Source organism: Prionailurus bengalensis, chromosome B4, assembly GCF_016509475.1.
Source record: "Prionailurus bengalensis isolate Pbe53 chromosome B4, Fcat_Pben_1.1_paternal_pri, whole genome shotgun sequence".
NCBI lineage: Eukaryota > Metazoa > Chordata > Mammalia > Carnivora > Felidae > Prionailurus > Prionailurus bengalensis.
Window position 1 is genome coordinate 77,255,816 of NC_057358.1, and position 13,668 is coordinate 77,269,483.

At 40.0% G+C, this 13,668-nt stretch overlaps 1 protein-coding gene across 7 annotated transcripts in view; it reads left to right on the forward strand.

Moving 5' to 3' along the window:
- Positions 1-13,668, forward strand: part of DIP2B (disco interacting protein 2 homolog B) — a 225,686-nt gene that overhangs the window by 188,237 nt on the left and 23,781 nt on the right. For all 7 annotated transcript variants that reach the window (XM_043563894.1, XM_043563893.1, XM_043563896.1 and 4 more), the window contains 5 exons: positions 305-432; positions 2,231-2,345; positions 5,888-6,089; positions 10,781-10,890; positions 11,013-11,093. In XM_043563894.1, the coding sequence (XP_043419829.1) occupies positions 305-432; positions 2,231-2,345; positions 5,888-6,089; positions 10,781-10,890; positions 11,013-11,093 (636 nt within the window). The remainder of the gene's footprint in view (positions 1-304; positions 433-2,230; positions 2,346-5,887; positions 6,090-10,780; positions 10,891-11,012; positions 11,094-13,668) is intronic.

Here is a 13,668-nt window from a genome sequence, read left to right on the forward strand (position 1 = left end):
ACCTGAGCCGAAGTCGGACGCTTAACCGACTGAGCCACCCAGGCGCCCCAATCCTAGTTGCTTTTTTATAAAATTCCTCCCTAAGAATAAATATAAACAAATTCTTTTCTTATATACTATAATTTTTGTAAAATGCTATAGATTCCTCCTCTGATCTCTGAGATATGAAACACTTCCTTAGAATCCATAAAATACAGTGTTGTTTTCTTACATTTTTGATGAACTATATTTCAAAGCAGAAAGTAAAATACCTGTTTTGCTATTTAAATAATAGAAATCAAGGTAAATTTTTATTACCTTTCAGGGCAGTTTGGTGTTCGTGGTTGGAAAAATGGATGGGTTACTGATGGTTAGTGGTCGAAGACATAATGCTGATGACATTGTTGCTACTGGATTGGCTGTTGAATCAATAAAGACTGTTTATAGAGGAAGGTGAGTAGTACAAAATTCAGATGTTAGCACTTGCAGTGGAATCTAAATGTATCTTTACAGGGTAATTTGAGTTGTATTCTGTAGAGTAAGTGATTGGGTTTTTTTTTTTTGGTTAAGCATAGCAGGAATTGGGCTTTAAATATTTATCTCAACATGGCTGGGTTTGGCTGAAATTAAGAGGAATAAGATATAACCATATCCTGTATTTCAGTTTTTAATTATTACTATTTGTTGAATACTGAGGAGAATTCTAAAACGTTGAACTTCTTACATTCCATCAATATAGAAGTAGTGCCATGCAGACTATCATCTAAGATAGATGCTACTTTGTAGGAATTGTACATCTGAGAACTGTTTCTCTTATAACTCATCTCTAAATTGTTATAACATTTTAACATAGAGATTGACATAGTACCTAAGTGCTAATTTCAAATTCCATGGATAAAGTCAACTACAAACCCTCTTTTCTTTGCTTATTAATACAAGAAAAGATATTTGGTACATACTTGAGTAGTTGATGTCTATCCAGTAGTTTATTTACAATCATGGATATGTATCCTTAAAGCATTCCTGGTATCCCTTTAGTTTTTTTAAGAAGTAGGAAAAACTAATGAAACCAGTAGAGAACCAGTTCCTAAAACGTGTAGTGTTTATAATAACGTGGCTTCCTCTGAGATGTAAACTCCGTGGGGCACTCGACCTTCTGTCTTTGGTCACCGTTATATCCCCGGCACTCAGTACAGCGCCTGGCACACGGTAGGTATTCAATGAATATGTGTGGAAGGAAGGAAGGAAGGAAGGGAGATGGTCCCGCGTGCTGGCACATTCAGCTCTCCGGTGACTTCCCGTTCTTTCGTGCATCCTTTCAACAGATATTTATTGGGTGCCAACCGTGTGCCACTATCATGCATGCTCAGAGTGTGGCATGTGGCAGTGAACAAAACAGGCCAGGTTTCTGCCCTTGTGAAGCTCACGTTCTCACTGAAGGAAACCGAGAGTAACTACAAAGTCAGGGACAGAGAGAACATGTGAGATGGTGATAAGGGCCACCTAGAAAGAACACCCTGGGGGTGGGAGTGCGCTCGCCGGTTTCTCTAGGGTGGTCTGGGAATGCCTCGCTAGTAAGGGGACGTTCGAGCGGAGACCTCACTCAGAACATCCCCCTCCCCTCAGCCTGCCAGGTCCCCCTGCCTGCCCTGGCCTGGCTCTGACCTCTCCCCACCACTCTCTGCTTACCACTCTGCTCCAGGCACACTGGCCTTCTTGCTGTTCCTCAAACCTGCCAAGCTCGTTCCTACCTCAGAACCTTTTCGCTTTCCGTTCCTTCTGCCCGGAAACCTCTTCCTCCAGATCTTCGCATGGCTCGCGTCCTCACTTCACTCAGGTCTCTGCTCCAGTGTCCGCTCCTCAGGGAGGCGCTCCCCAACCACCCCGCCTTCAGGAGCGCAGCCGCCCCGCATACCGCTCTGCCCCTCGCCCTGCCTTGCCTTTCTTCCTGGTGTAATACAACATGACATTATTTTTATATTTATTTGTTCTGTCTCTGACGTGCAAGCTCCATGAAGACAGGGACTTTGTCTTGCTTACCACTGCATCCCAACGTTCGTGCCGGTGGTGCTTACTAGTACATGTTTTTTGAGTCCTCATTTTGATGGTAATGACTGTGGCATTTTCTTTTCGAAACCACTCGTTTCTGGGTAGTGTGGTGGGGACAACTCCTCTCTGTAACTCCAACTGAGCAAAGCAAATAGGACTGGTTGTGAAGGGAGTCCTGATGTGTTTGATCTGTCTCTCTTAGAATTGCTGTGTTTTCTGTGTCTGTATTTTATGATGAGCGCATCGTGGTGGTTGCGGAACAAAGACCCGACGCCTCAGAGGAAGACAGTTTCCAGTGGATGAGCCGTGTGCTGCAGGTGAGCGCGCCTGGGGTTATTTGTCGGAGCAGGTTGGCTTTGTTGTCAGAGGTGGTGGCAGCCACTGATGAAGCCTCCTCTTTGTTGGGCCAGTCATGCCATCGTATTTCTTCTTGCCAGTAACTGCTCAGATATTCTGGGTACTGTTAGCAAAGTAATATAATCGGTACCATTTCTCCCTCCGGACTACATAGGATTGTCCTGCTCAGGTTGCCAAGAACAATTGAATTGACCTGCCTCAGCAAATTCTCTCACTTTTTTTGTTCCTGAGTGTTCACTGCCCGTGAAAGTTTAAACTGACCGCGTGTGCAGTACATCTTTGACAGAAATCAATCCACTTGTCAACAACGTGTGTGTAACCTGGTGCCTAGTGTGCAGGGATCCCAGCAAACGTAAGATGTCATTTTTGCTCTGAAGGAGCTTGCCTGTGGAGTTAGAGAACTGGAGAAGGAGAAGATCTGGGCTCCTTGTAAGGGATATGTCACTAGTAGTTGGGGGCGGCGGGGGGAGAGTGGGTAGGAGGCGTAGAATGATGAAAAGAGCCTAGTCCTCAGTTTGAAATTACAGCCTTTGAATCCCAGCACCTCTCCGTACCAGATATGCACCTTTAGGCAAGTTACTTAACCTCACTGAGTTTATTTCTCCACCCATAAAGTGGGGCTAAAACGATCTTACGGAGCTGTGGGAAGGATTAAATGAGATTATTTGAAGTATACTGTGTGCATTCAGTAAATAACGATAGTGATTATTAACATCAAAAATAATTGTAAGCATAATCTCCAATAAGGAGTTTAGAGAGACCCACTATTTTCAGTAACATTCCCTTTCATTCCACAGTTATTGTTTGCTGCATCAGCCATGGTCAAAGGCCCGTGAAGGCTGGAACCTCCTCTCCTGATAGTCATGCTAGCACACCAGCATAGTATAGGCCCAGCAAATATTTGTTGGATAAATGTATGATCCAAAGAAAACATGGACTGTCCTTCACAAAGAAAATTCTATGTTATTTTAAGTGTTCCCAACATCTATAAACTTGTCTACTTGGGGTGTTTAGATGTATTCACTGCCAGTTAGTAGTCATGTTGTAGAAATAATGCAAGCCTGAGATGAGTGATAGGACTAGATAACTTTTAAGATTTCTTTTTATTCTCGAGGTCTGTGGTTCTGAATTATCAGCTGGCAGAGCTTAGGCTGTTTGTAGTGACAAGACAAGAAAGAAAATCTGAGGATGGGATGGACAGAAAAGACTGAAGAGTGGGGGTGGGCTGATCTCTGAAAGATGGCTAAGAATCAGACTTGCATAGAGAGTGTTTTTCATATCATTCATGTTTTCAAATAAAATGTTTATTTCATTCAGAATAAATTGTGAGGCATAATGGTAGAATGTTGTGATGAATTAGATGTTTTTTCCCTATGATAGGAAATTGCCCAAGGTATTTCTTAGTTTTCCCTGGTAAGCAAGTATAGGAATTATATGCAGGAATTATTGCAAAATTACATGCTAAGTTACTAATCCAAATTCTTATAAAAGTCATTCAGGGTCTCATTTGGTCATGGAATAAAAGGGCATTATTTCCCTAGTCTCCATAGCTTCTCAGCCTAGAGCATTTGGAGCTATACAAGAAAGGTAAGGACGCCGTATGTTCTGGTAGATGAGAGAGCCCAGAGGTTAACTCCAGATCTATATATAATATGAACGAAATACTTAACTCAGCACCTTTTAAAGAAAGTAGTCAATAGATAACTTGCCAGATGGTGTATTTTCAGTGGGGAATCTAGGCTATATGTAATAACATTTGCTAACTCTCTGTATATTCTTAAACCCAGAGACGTAGGAACCCTGCCAGACTTTCTATTTCCCAGTTGTCTCTGTTGATTAGTAGGATACTCTGAGGAATATGATATTCATGTTTATTCCTTTGCCCTATTAAGTTGTTTTAATAAAAGGCCTTGTCTGTCTTTTATGACTGTTGGTCCATTCTTCTGAGGCTGTATCTCATTTTCAGAAAGACTTATGAGTGATACAGTAGAGTTCTCTTGGCTGGTATGTTTGGAACCGGTATTAATAGTTGGTCAGTTTCATTATTATTTTTTTGAGAGGAAGAGCGTGTACAAACATGCACACGCGAGGGGGAGGGGCAGAGGGAGAGGGAGAATCTTAAGCAGGCTCCACGCCCAGTGCGTTTTAAAAGGTGGTTGAAGCAGAGAATTATAAAAATGAGAAATTCTTCAAGTATTAAATTTTAACCCAAAACATACATATCCTCCTTCATTTGATAGAGAGTAGCATGAATATGCATACACCAGTTTGCATTCCAGTCAACCTTCTTCCATAAACCACATCACATTGCATGGTTTTGGTTTCTGTTTTCATTTGTTAGACTAGAATGCAAGTATGTGCAAAGGGGCTAGAATACATAATCTTTTAGAATTAACTTGTGTCTATCAACAGTAGTTTTTTAGGAGCTTACCTTCATTGAGTCTTTCCAAAGCGTAATTCTCTCTGTCCTTTTATGCTCAGTTTTATCAATTGATATAATAGTTAAATTATGTGAACACAGGAACAAGCACAAACGTAAAAGGTGTAGAAGCAAGCCAGCTGATGCTCAGCGAGGGCACAGGTGCATGGCTGGGAGCGGAAGTGCACTGAGGAGGCCAGTGGCCTCTGGGGTTCAGTGTGTAGTAGCCTCACCCCATTGTTTTGCAGATGGGATTGTGGGTAACTTTGTGAACCATTTAAGCAGGGGCCCACTTCCAGTGCTTTTCATGTCCATAATAAAAATACTCTGCCTCTGGGGCACCTGGGTGGCTCAGTCGGTTAAGCAAGCATCCGACTTCAGCTCAGGTCATGATCTCACAGTCCATGAGTTCGAGCCCCGCGTCGGGCTCTGTGCTGACAGCTCAGAGCCTGGAGCCTGTTTCAGATTCTGTGTCTCCCTCTCTTTCTGCCCCCTCCCCTGCTCATACTCTGTCTCTGTTTCTCTCAAAAATAAATAAAAACATTTTTAAAAAATTAAAAAAAAATACTCTGCCTCTATTGAACTGAGCTATGTTGTATATTAAAAGAATCAAATCGGGTGCCCGGCTGGCTTAGAAGGGTGCACAACTCTTGATCTCAGTGTTGTGAGTTCAAGCCCCATGTTAAGTGCAGAGAGTACTTAAAAATAAACTCTTAAATAACATAACATAACATAACATAACATAACATAACATAACATAACATAACATAACCAACACAAATTTCTAGGTGTTGGACATTATCCAAGAGAGAACATACTGAGGCTTACAAATCAGTATCCACTTCTGTCCATTTAGATCGTACCTTACCCCTCTTCTGTTGATCGCTGCCATTGCTGAAAGAATTAGGTAACTTCAGGTGTATGAGATCTTAATAATCTAGCAGATTCTAGACCTAGAATGGATTCTAGACCCAGAATGGATAGAAAAGGAAAAATCCTAGAGTAGAATAATGGATTATTTTAGGAGGATGTCAAATGTAGTAAAATTAATCTCACTGAATATTTTTCTTTGTATCTTTCTAGGCAATCGATAGCATTCATCAAGTGGGTGTTTATTGTCTCGCTCTGGTGCCTGCCAATACATTGCCAAAAACTCCACTGGGAGGGATCCATATATCTCAGACGAAACAGCTCTTTCTGGAGGGATCTCTACATCCTTGCAATATCCTCATGTGCCCACATACATGTGTGACCAATTTGCCAAAACCCCGGCAAAAGCAACCAGGTAATATGCTAGCTTTGAAAACATCATATTAAAATTAGAACTTCAAGAAGCTGACTTTTTTCAGCGTGATTCTTTCTCTAGATTTGGACTTTACAAAGACTAGTAACACAAGAATAGCATTAGATGACCAAAAGCAGGGAGGATTGAGAACCTGCAGAATAGCCTTCTCTGACTTTATTCCTGGCTTCCTCTTCTGAGTAATTCTCAGTAGCGTGCCTCCATGTCCCCTGGGTGTATAAAGATGGGGTCAAGATGATCAAAATCCCACTGGTGGGACTGGAATAAAACAAGTTCTATAAGAGAAGGTTCTGATAATAATAAGAATAGCTAGTATTTATTGAGTGTTCAGCAAAAGCCAAATACAGATTAAGCATTGGACATACGTGATCCTGAAGTGTTAGCCCCGAGCTGTGGAAAATAAAGTTCAGAAAAGGTAAGAATTGTGCTCAAAGACATGTAGCTAGTTAATGGCAGAGCTGAGATTCACACCAGTTGTGATTCTAAAATCCACACGCTGAATCACTGTTATACTGCCTTTCTGTTGGGAATCACTTACCTAGAGTCATCCCGTATTCCTTTTAAGCTTTAGGGGTCTGATTTAGGCCTATAATACCTGTAGGGAGCAAGATAACTTAATTTTGAAATTTTGTGGATTGTAAGCACAAGATAAATAATGCATTTTGCATTTGCCATATTCCTGTGAATTCAAGATGCAAGTAAGTATGTGTGAATTGCCATATGGAAAATAATCCATTTCACCTTTTTGCCTACTTTCTGAGGTTAAAGGGCTGAGTAGGAGGCTAAAGGAAGGAGTAATTGATTGGTGGTCAGTCATGTTGAAATATCTGTTCACCCAACATGAAATCATTAGGTTTTAATGCTATTTTATTTTAATGGAGAAGTTAATAAAAGGATCCTAGTTTCCTGAATGCCTGAAAACAATCAAGAGCCAAAAAATCTGGCCTTTACAGAACCCGCCACCACCACCCACTCACCCACTTGCACGTGCATGCACACATAGACAAACAGAGTGTACATCATCTTGTTGAGCTCCAGATGTGTTGGGGAGAGAGAAGGTAGTGGGAAGTTTAGGAAGGGAAGGGTAAGTGTGGCAGTTAATCATATTTCTGTAAGACAGCTTTTGCTGAAAGGTAAACATGATGTACAATAATAAAATATAAAGTAAGCCACTTTCTAGAACATTTTTATTCTAGACGTGATTCTACCATTATTAAAATGTTAACACACTCTGCTCTACGATGGTTACTTCAGTCGTCCGGTGGCTGAAGATGATGTCCTAGTTGTTTATCTAGATATGATTGTCAGCTCATCAGCTAGCCTTATCTTAGTAACAGTAGGTATGGAGCTAAAGGATATATGGGTATTTACCAGTTTCTGCTTGTGGAAATAAGTTTCTGAACGTAATTCATCAAGAAATGTATAAGAAGTGCTTCTATGTTGCCTTCCCAAGCGTCTGGCAGATGCATAGAACACACAGCTCCTCACATCCTGGTTTACTGAAGTCCTACGTTCATTTGTCATAGGAGTAAAAGCCCATTTTTTTAAGTAGTTTTTAATGTGTTAAATATCTTTTTTTAATTGAAATACAATTAACATACAGTGTTATATTAGTTTGAAGTGTACAATATGATGATTCATCAGTTCTATACATTACTCAGTGTTCGTAACAATAAGTGTACTCTTAATTGTCACTCTTAATTGTCAAATCCTGTTGTTGTTTTTTTTAATTTGTTTAGTGTTTTATTTTTGAGAGAGAGAGTAAGACTGAGCATGAGCAGGGGACGGGCAGAGAGAGACAGAGACAGAATCCAAAACAGGCTCCAGGCTCTGAGCTGTCAACACACAGCCCAGCCTGGTGCTCGAACTCACAAACTACGAAATCATGACCTGAGTTGAAGTCAGACATTTAACCAACTGAGCCACCCAGGTGCCCTGTCAAATTCCATTTTAAAGAGCATTTAATATAGGATTCTTTTAACAAAAACTTTATGTCATAGTAGATGTTTAAAAGTTGCCACCTAGAGGCACAGTAGGTGCTTAAAACATTGCTTTTGCTAGCCAGATTTCAATCAACTTTATTAAATGATAAAACCTACATAAAAAATTTATTCCTAAGCCCCCAGAGGCATGGTATCTGCCTGTGCGATGAAAGCATTAGGTTTGGATGGAACAGAACTGTTCCTTGTGTCTCCTCATCATGGGCCCAGTAGCTACTGGGCCATATTTTTCTCAAGGCAGATGGCAAAAGCAAGAAGGCAAGCCAAACCATACAAGCATATTTAAAGCTTCTGTTTGTGTCATGTCTCCTAACATGTCATTGTCCAAAACAAGTCAGACCATGTCCAGAGTCAGTGGAGCAGAGAGGTGTGCTCCTCTTATGTAATCACAGCAACAACAGGAAGGAAAGGAAGGATTATAAGAAAATAAAACAGTCTGCCACAGCCATCCCAGCATATCACCTCAGGGCCCGGTTAGGCCTCCTGACCTCCCGCCATCATTCTTGCATTCCAGCTAAGTGGGGGGAACAAAGGCAAGGAAAATTTAAACATATTTTCTAGAAATTGTACATATTATTTCCTCATATATTTTGTCTCCCACAAAAGAATGTAGTCTTAATTCCAGGCATTTACTTATCCAGCTTAAAGCTGGGGGGTCTGTTACTAAGGAAGAAGAGGAGAATAGATGTTGGGATTGATGACTAACAGCTTTGCCACAGGAAATATACATAATTTTGTGGAAAAAATCAGAAGGTGTATTTACAGGTATAGCAAGGTGTCAGCAATTAGCCTTCTAGATATTATTGCTGTTGGTTATTTTTCACTCTCTGTGATCCTTAGACTTAAGAAATGCACAAGAAGGACCTCAAGAAATTGCTGCTGAATTATTTTTTTGTTTTAAATTACCCTGAAAAATTCACTTTTAAAAAGGCACACCTTGGGGTGCCTGGATGGCTCAGTCGGTTAAGGTCCGACTTCAGCTCAGGTAATGATCTACAGTTCATGAGTTTGAGCCCCACGTCCAACTCTGCTGACAGCTCAGAGCCTGGAGCCTGCTTCAGATTCTGTGTCTCCCTCTTGGCCCCTCCCCAGCTTGCACGCGCGCTCTCTCTCTCTCTCTCTCTCTCTCTCTGAAAAATAAATAAACATTAAAAAAAATTTTTTTAAAGGTACACCTTTATAACTTTTATAGTCTAATTTCAGGTTTGGGTAGCTAACACAGTCAGATACACTGTGAGTCCTTGTCTATATAAAAGGCTATCTCCAATATGATCTATCTGTAACTAGTTACACTTCTTCGTAGGAAGGAGTTCTACTGAAAATTGCGGTAGATACTTTGTAGACAAAAATTTTTCAGCAGAGTGTTGGAGTACTTTATGCTTCTTGAGTTTTTTAATTTGATTTGAAAAAATCTTTTAACTTTTCTTTTTGAAATAATTTCCCACTTAAAGTTGTCAAACAGTACAGAAAATTCCCTAACATCCTTTATCCAAACTTCCCCAAGTATTTATTTAAAGTGTATAAGTTTAGTGATTTTGTTCCAGCTGTTCCAGTACATTTAGGATCAACAGATCTGGGTAATAAAAGATATTTAATATGAATTCATATGTAGCATTAGCATTACTCAAAACTTAGCTGGCAATAAGTTTTATTATCTTTTAGCCATCTGCCTAGTTTAATACGATACAGTCTTCAAGTGACCATCAAAAAAGGCATACAGCATCCTAGCACTTTTTTCTTGAAGAGAGGAAGAGTTCTGCCTTTTTATTTGGAAGTGTCAAACCTATGGACAAGTTGAAAGAATACCACGGTGACACCTATAAACTCCCCCTTAGTGTCAACAGTTGTAAACATTGCTTTACTGAACTCCTTGAAAATAAATTGCAGACATCACGACACTACACCCCTAAAAAGTTCAGTAATGTCATCTCCAAAGCAAAAAAAAAAAAAACTTCTCCTAAAGTTTTCCTGATCAACCACAATGCCATTATCCTATTAAAATATTTAACCTTAATATAGTGCTATCATCTAATAATACAGTCTGTATCCAGAATTCTTCACTTGTGTATTATAGCAGATTTTTAAAAATTGAGTATCCAGTCAAGGTCATGCATTGCATTAGGCTGCCCTTTAACTTAGAAGTTCCTAGCCTTATTTTCTCTTAAACACATAGTTTTTGAAGAATCCAGGCCAGTTGTCTTATAGAATGTCCCACAATCTGGATGTCATTACTCACTCTTAATAAAGCACTTCTGAGATTCCTGAAGAACCCACTTATAGGGTCATACTGTGATTGGAGCTGATGAAATTATTTGTCAGTAGGAACCAGTGGAACCTACTGTCACCTGAGAGTAAACTCCCTTATACCCAAGATACAGGAGCCCACCTGCTCCCCTCCAACCTTGCAAATCCCAGTCTCTTCTCTTCTGTTTTTTTCTAATACTTCCTACTACCTGACGTTATTTATCTGTGTATGTATTTATTGGTTGCCTTTCCCCACTAGAATACAAGCTGTTTGTCTTGTGTGCTGCTGTGTTCCCAGTGCCTAGAAGAATGCTCAGTCTATATTGTTGAGTGAATATTTGAAGTAGTTTGGATCAGTCTGGAAATACTTCGGGAAGATGTAGTTTGAATTACCATCTCCAGAGAGTTGATATTTGCCTTTTCTTACAGGTGTAGGCCCTGCTTCTGTGATGGTTGGGAATCTGGTTGCTGGAAAACGCATAGCACAAGCTGCAGGAAGGGATCTTGGGCAAATTGAAGAGAATGACTTAGTGAGGAAGGTAAGTGTTCAGATGTGTTGATTTTTATAAACAAATGAAGGACAGGTGGTAGATGGAAGCTGCATTATCCAACTTTCACAGAATTACTGACCCTGATTTTTGTTTCTGTTTTACAACTTCAGCACCAATTTCTGGCCGAGATTTTACAGTGGCGAGCCCAGGCAACCCCTGACCATGTACTCTTCATGCTGTTAAATGCCAAGGTATTAAAAATTCAATTGCATATCTAATCAGATGAACATTGGGGTAGGATCTTAGGCACTCGTGATCTCTTTCATCAGAAAATTTCTATTGTCAACTCTCAGGAAGGAGTTACTGCTTCCTCCTTGTTTTGACATATGAGGATAAATTGTGCAATCACTTCAAGGTTGAAACGAGACCTCCTGGAGTGTTATTTAATGCTGGCTCTCCTTGTGTTACAGTCAAGTCGCCTTTATTCAGTTCCAATAGGAACAGTTGGGCCAGCAATGCAGCTCCATGGATCTACAGATTATAGGATGCATTATGTCATGCCTTCTTTTACCCAGTTTGACTCTTAATTTTTTGACTTCCCCCAGGAAGAAAATGACTTTAGAGAAACATTTTCTAAAACAAGGTTATGTTTACTATATACCTAAGCGATTTATTGCTAACAGATATAAAACAAATTGACAATTATTCAAAAGTACATTTAACTCCTACTTTATAACAGATGGTTCATCAGAATATTATATTTTTAAGTTACACATTCTGTGGGAAGATGCTGATATTTGTTTTATGGCTGAATCAGAGGCTGAAATTACTGTGACCATGCATATAACATTATGTGCCACCATAGGGGGAAGACTGGAGGGCCTATTGAAATCCCCTGGGGGGGGCGCCTGGGTGGCGCAGTCGGTTAAGCGTCCGACTTCCGCCAGGTCACGATCTCGCGGTCCGTGAGTTCGAGCCCCGCGTCAGGCTCTGGGCTGATGGCTCAGAGCCTGGAGCCTGTTTCCGATTCTGTGTCTCCCTCTCTCTCTGCCCTTCCCCCGTTCATGCTCTGTCTCTCTCTGTCCCAAAAATAAATAAACGTTGAAAAAAAAAAATTAAAAAAAAAAAAAAAAAAAAAGAAAGAAATCCCCTGGGGACTTATCTAAAGGGTCCCCTTCTGCCCAGACCCCCCTAGATTCTGATATATTTTATACAGTTTGTACAGAGATTATGTAGTGATAGGACTTAATGAGGGAGAACATGCTGTGCATCTTAATGAAAAGTCATTAAAAATCGTCAGAACCATTGCTCTCTGGTAGAAAACTTTGGGATTTGCTTGCTCTGCCTCTGTGTGAAGTGGGTTTCCCTCCAATCACATGGATTCATTAGGGTCCCCATTTCAGTAAGAAGATGTCAATCCTGCTTACTTCCCCACTCCACTCCCAAGCTGGGCTACAGTTGAAGCTATAGCCACATGAAATCTGTACCCCAGGTATTTGTTAGAAAGCATAAGTTTAAATTTACTTCTTGGTTAGAGAAATGATATATATTTAGTCCATTTATTCCGCATAGTCTAGTATTTTACCTTGGATTAGCCCAAACCGTCAGAAAGCTTAATAACCGTATCACATTGTTCCCTCATGCCCAGAAAACTGTTTTTATCGAAGGTTTAGTTTGCTGCTGTACCATGGACCGAAAAGAAGAATATTGTAAGATGTAAGATGGCCTTAAGAATTTAACCCTGACTTTTGCCAAAGGGATATCCATTTTAGGGTTAAAACCTTAATGTCCAACAATAGGCAACTGACTAAAACATAGCATATAAAATTATGGCATGAAATACTATGCAGCCATAGAAGAATATTTGATTATGCAGAAAATATTCATGATGTATAAGTAGCAAAAATAGTTTATAAAAAACTTCAGTAAAATAATCAAGTACCTACTGAAGACCCTGTTCTGGGTGCTATATATTTCATAGGTCATTTTGAGGTTGAGGACACTGAGGCCCAGAGACATAAAATAAACTCCCCTGAGGTCACAGTGCTGGTAAGTGGTAGGACTAGGAAATGAGCTCTTCATTTGAACCCAGCTGGCTTCTGAGCCCACATCCTTAATTAACCAATGCACCCTATAGCTTCTGGCAGACAGTATAATATGGTAAATTTTTTTGTTAATGTTGCATGTGAATTTACATATAATACCTAACTCATTTTTTAAAAACCAGGAAAATATACACCAAAATGTTAGTAGTGGTTATATCTGACCTATATTTTACTTGTCTATATTTTCCAGATGGTCTGTATTGAACATGTGCTATTTTATATTAATGAAGTTTTTTAAAAAAATTTTTTTAGTTTATTTATTTTTGAGAGAGAGAGAGCACAAGCAAGGGAAGGGCAGAGAGAAAGAGGGAGACACAGAATCCAAAGCAGGCTCCAGGCTCCGAGCTGTCAGCACAGAGCCCAACGCGAGGCTCAAACTGACAAGCTGTGAGATCATGACCTGAGCCGAAGTCAAACGCCCAACCAACTGAGCCACCCAGGCACCCCTTGTATTACTGAAATATAAAAGTTATTTTTAAAAGAAATAGCTCAGGAAAACTTGTTTTTCTTGTGAGACTTTTTGAGATATAAAGTTACAATAATTAAGATAGGGTGGTATTAGCACAATAGGCAGAGAATAATTTGGTTTTATGTAGTGAAGTTGAAGATAGGCGTACCCAGTGACCCCGCAATTCCATTTCTAGGTCTGCACCCTGCCAAAACTCATATTTATGCCTGAGGAGACATGTATGAGAATGATATTATCCAGCAGCAGCAGAAT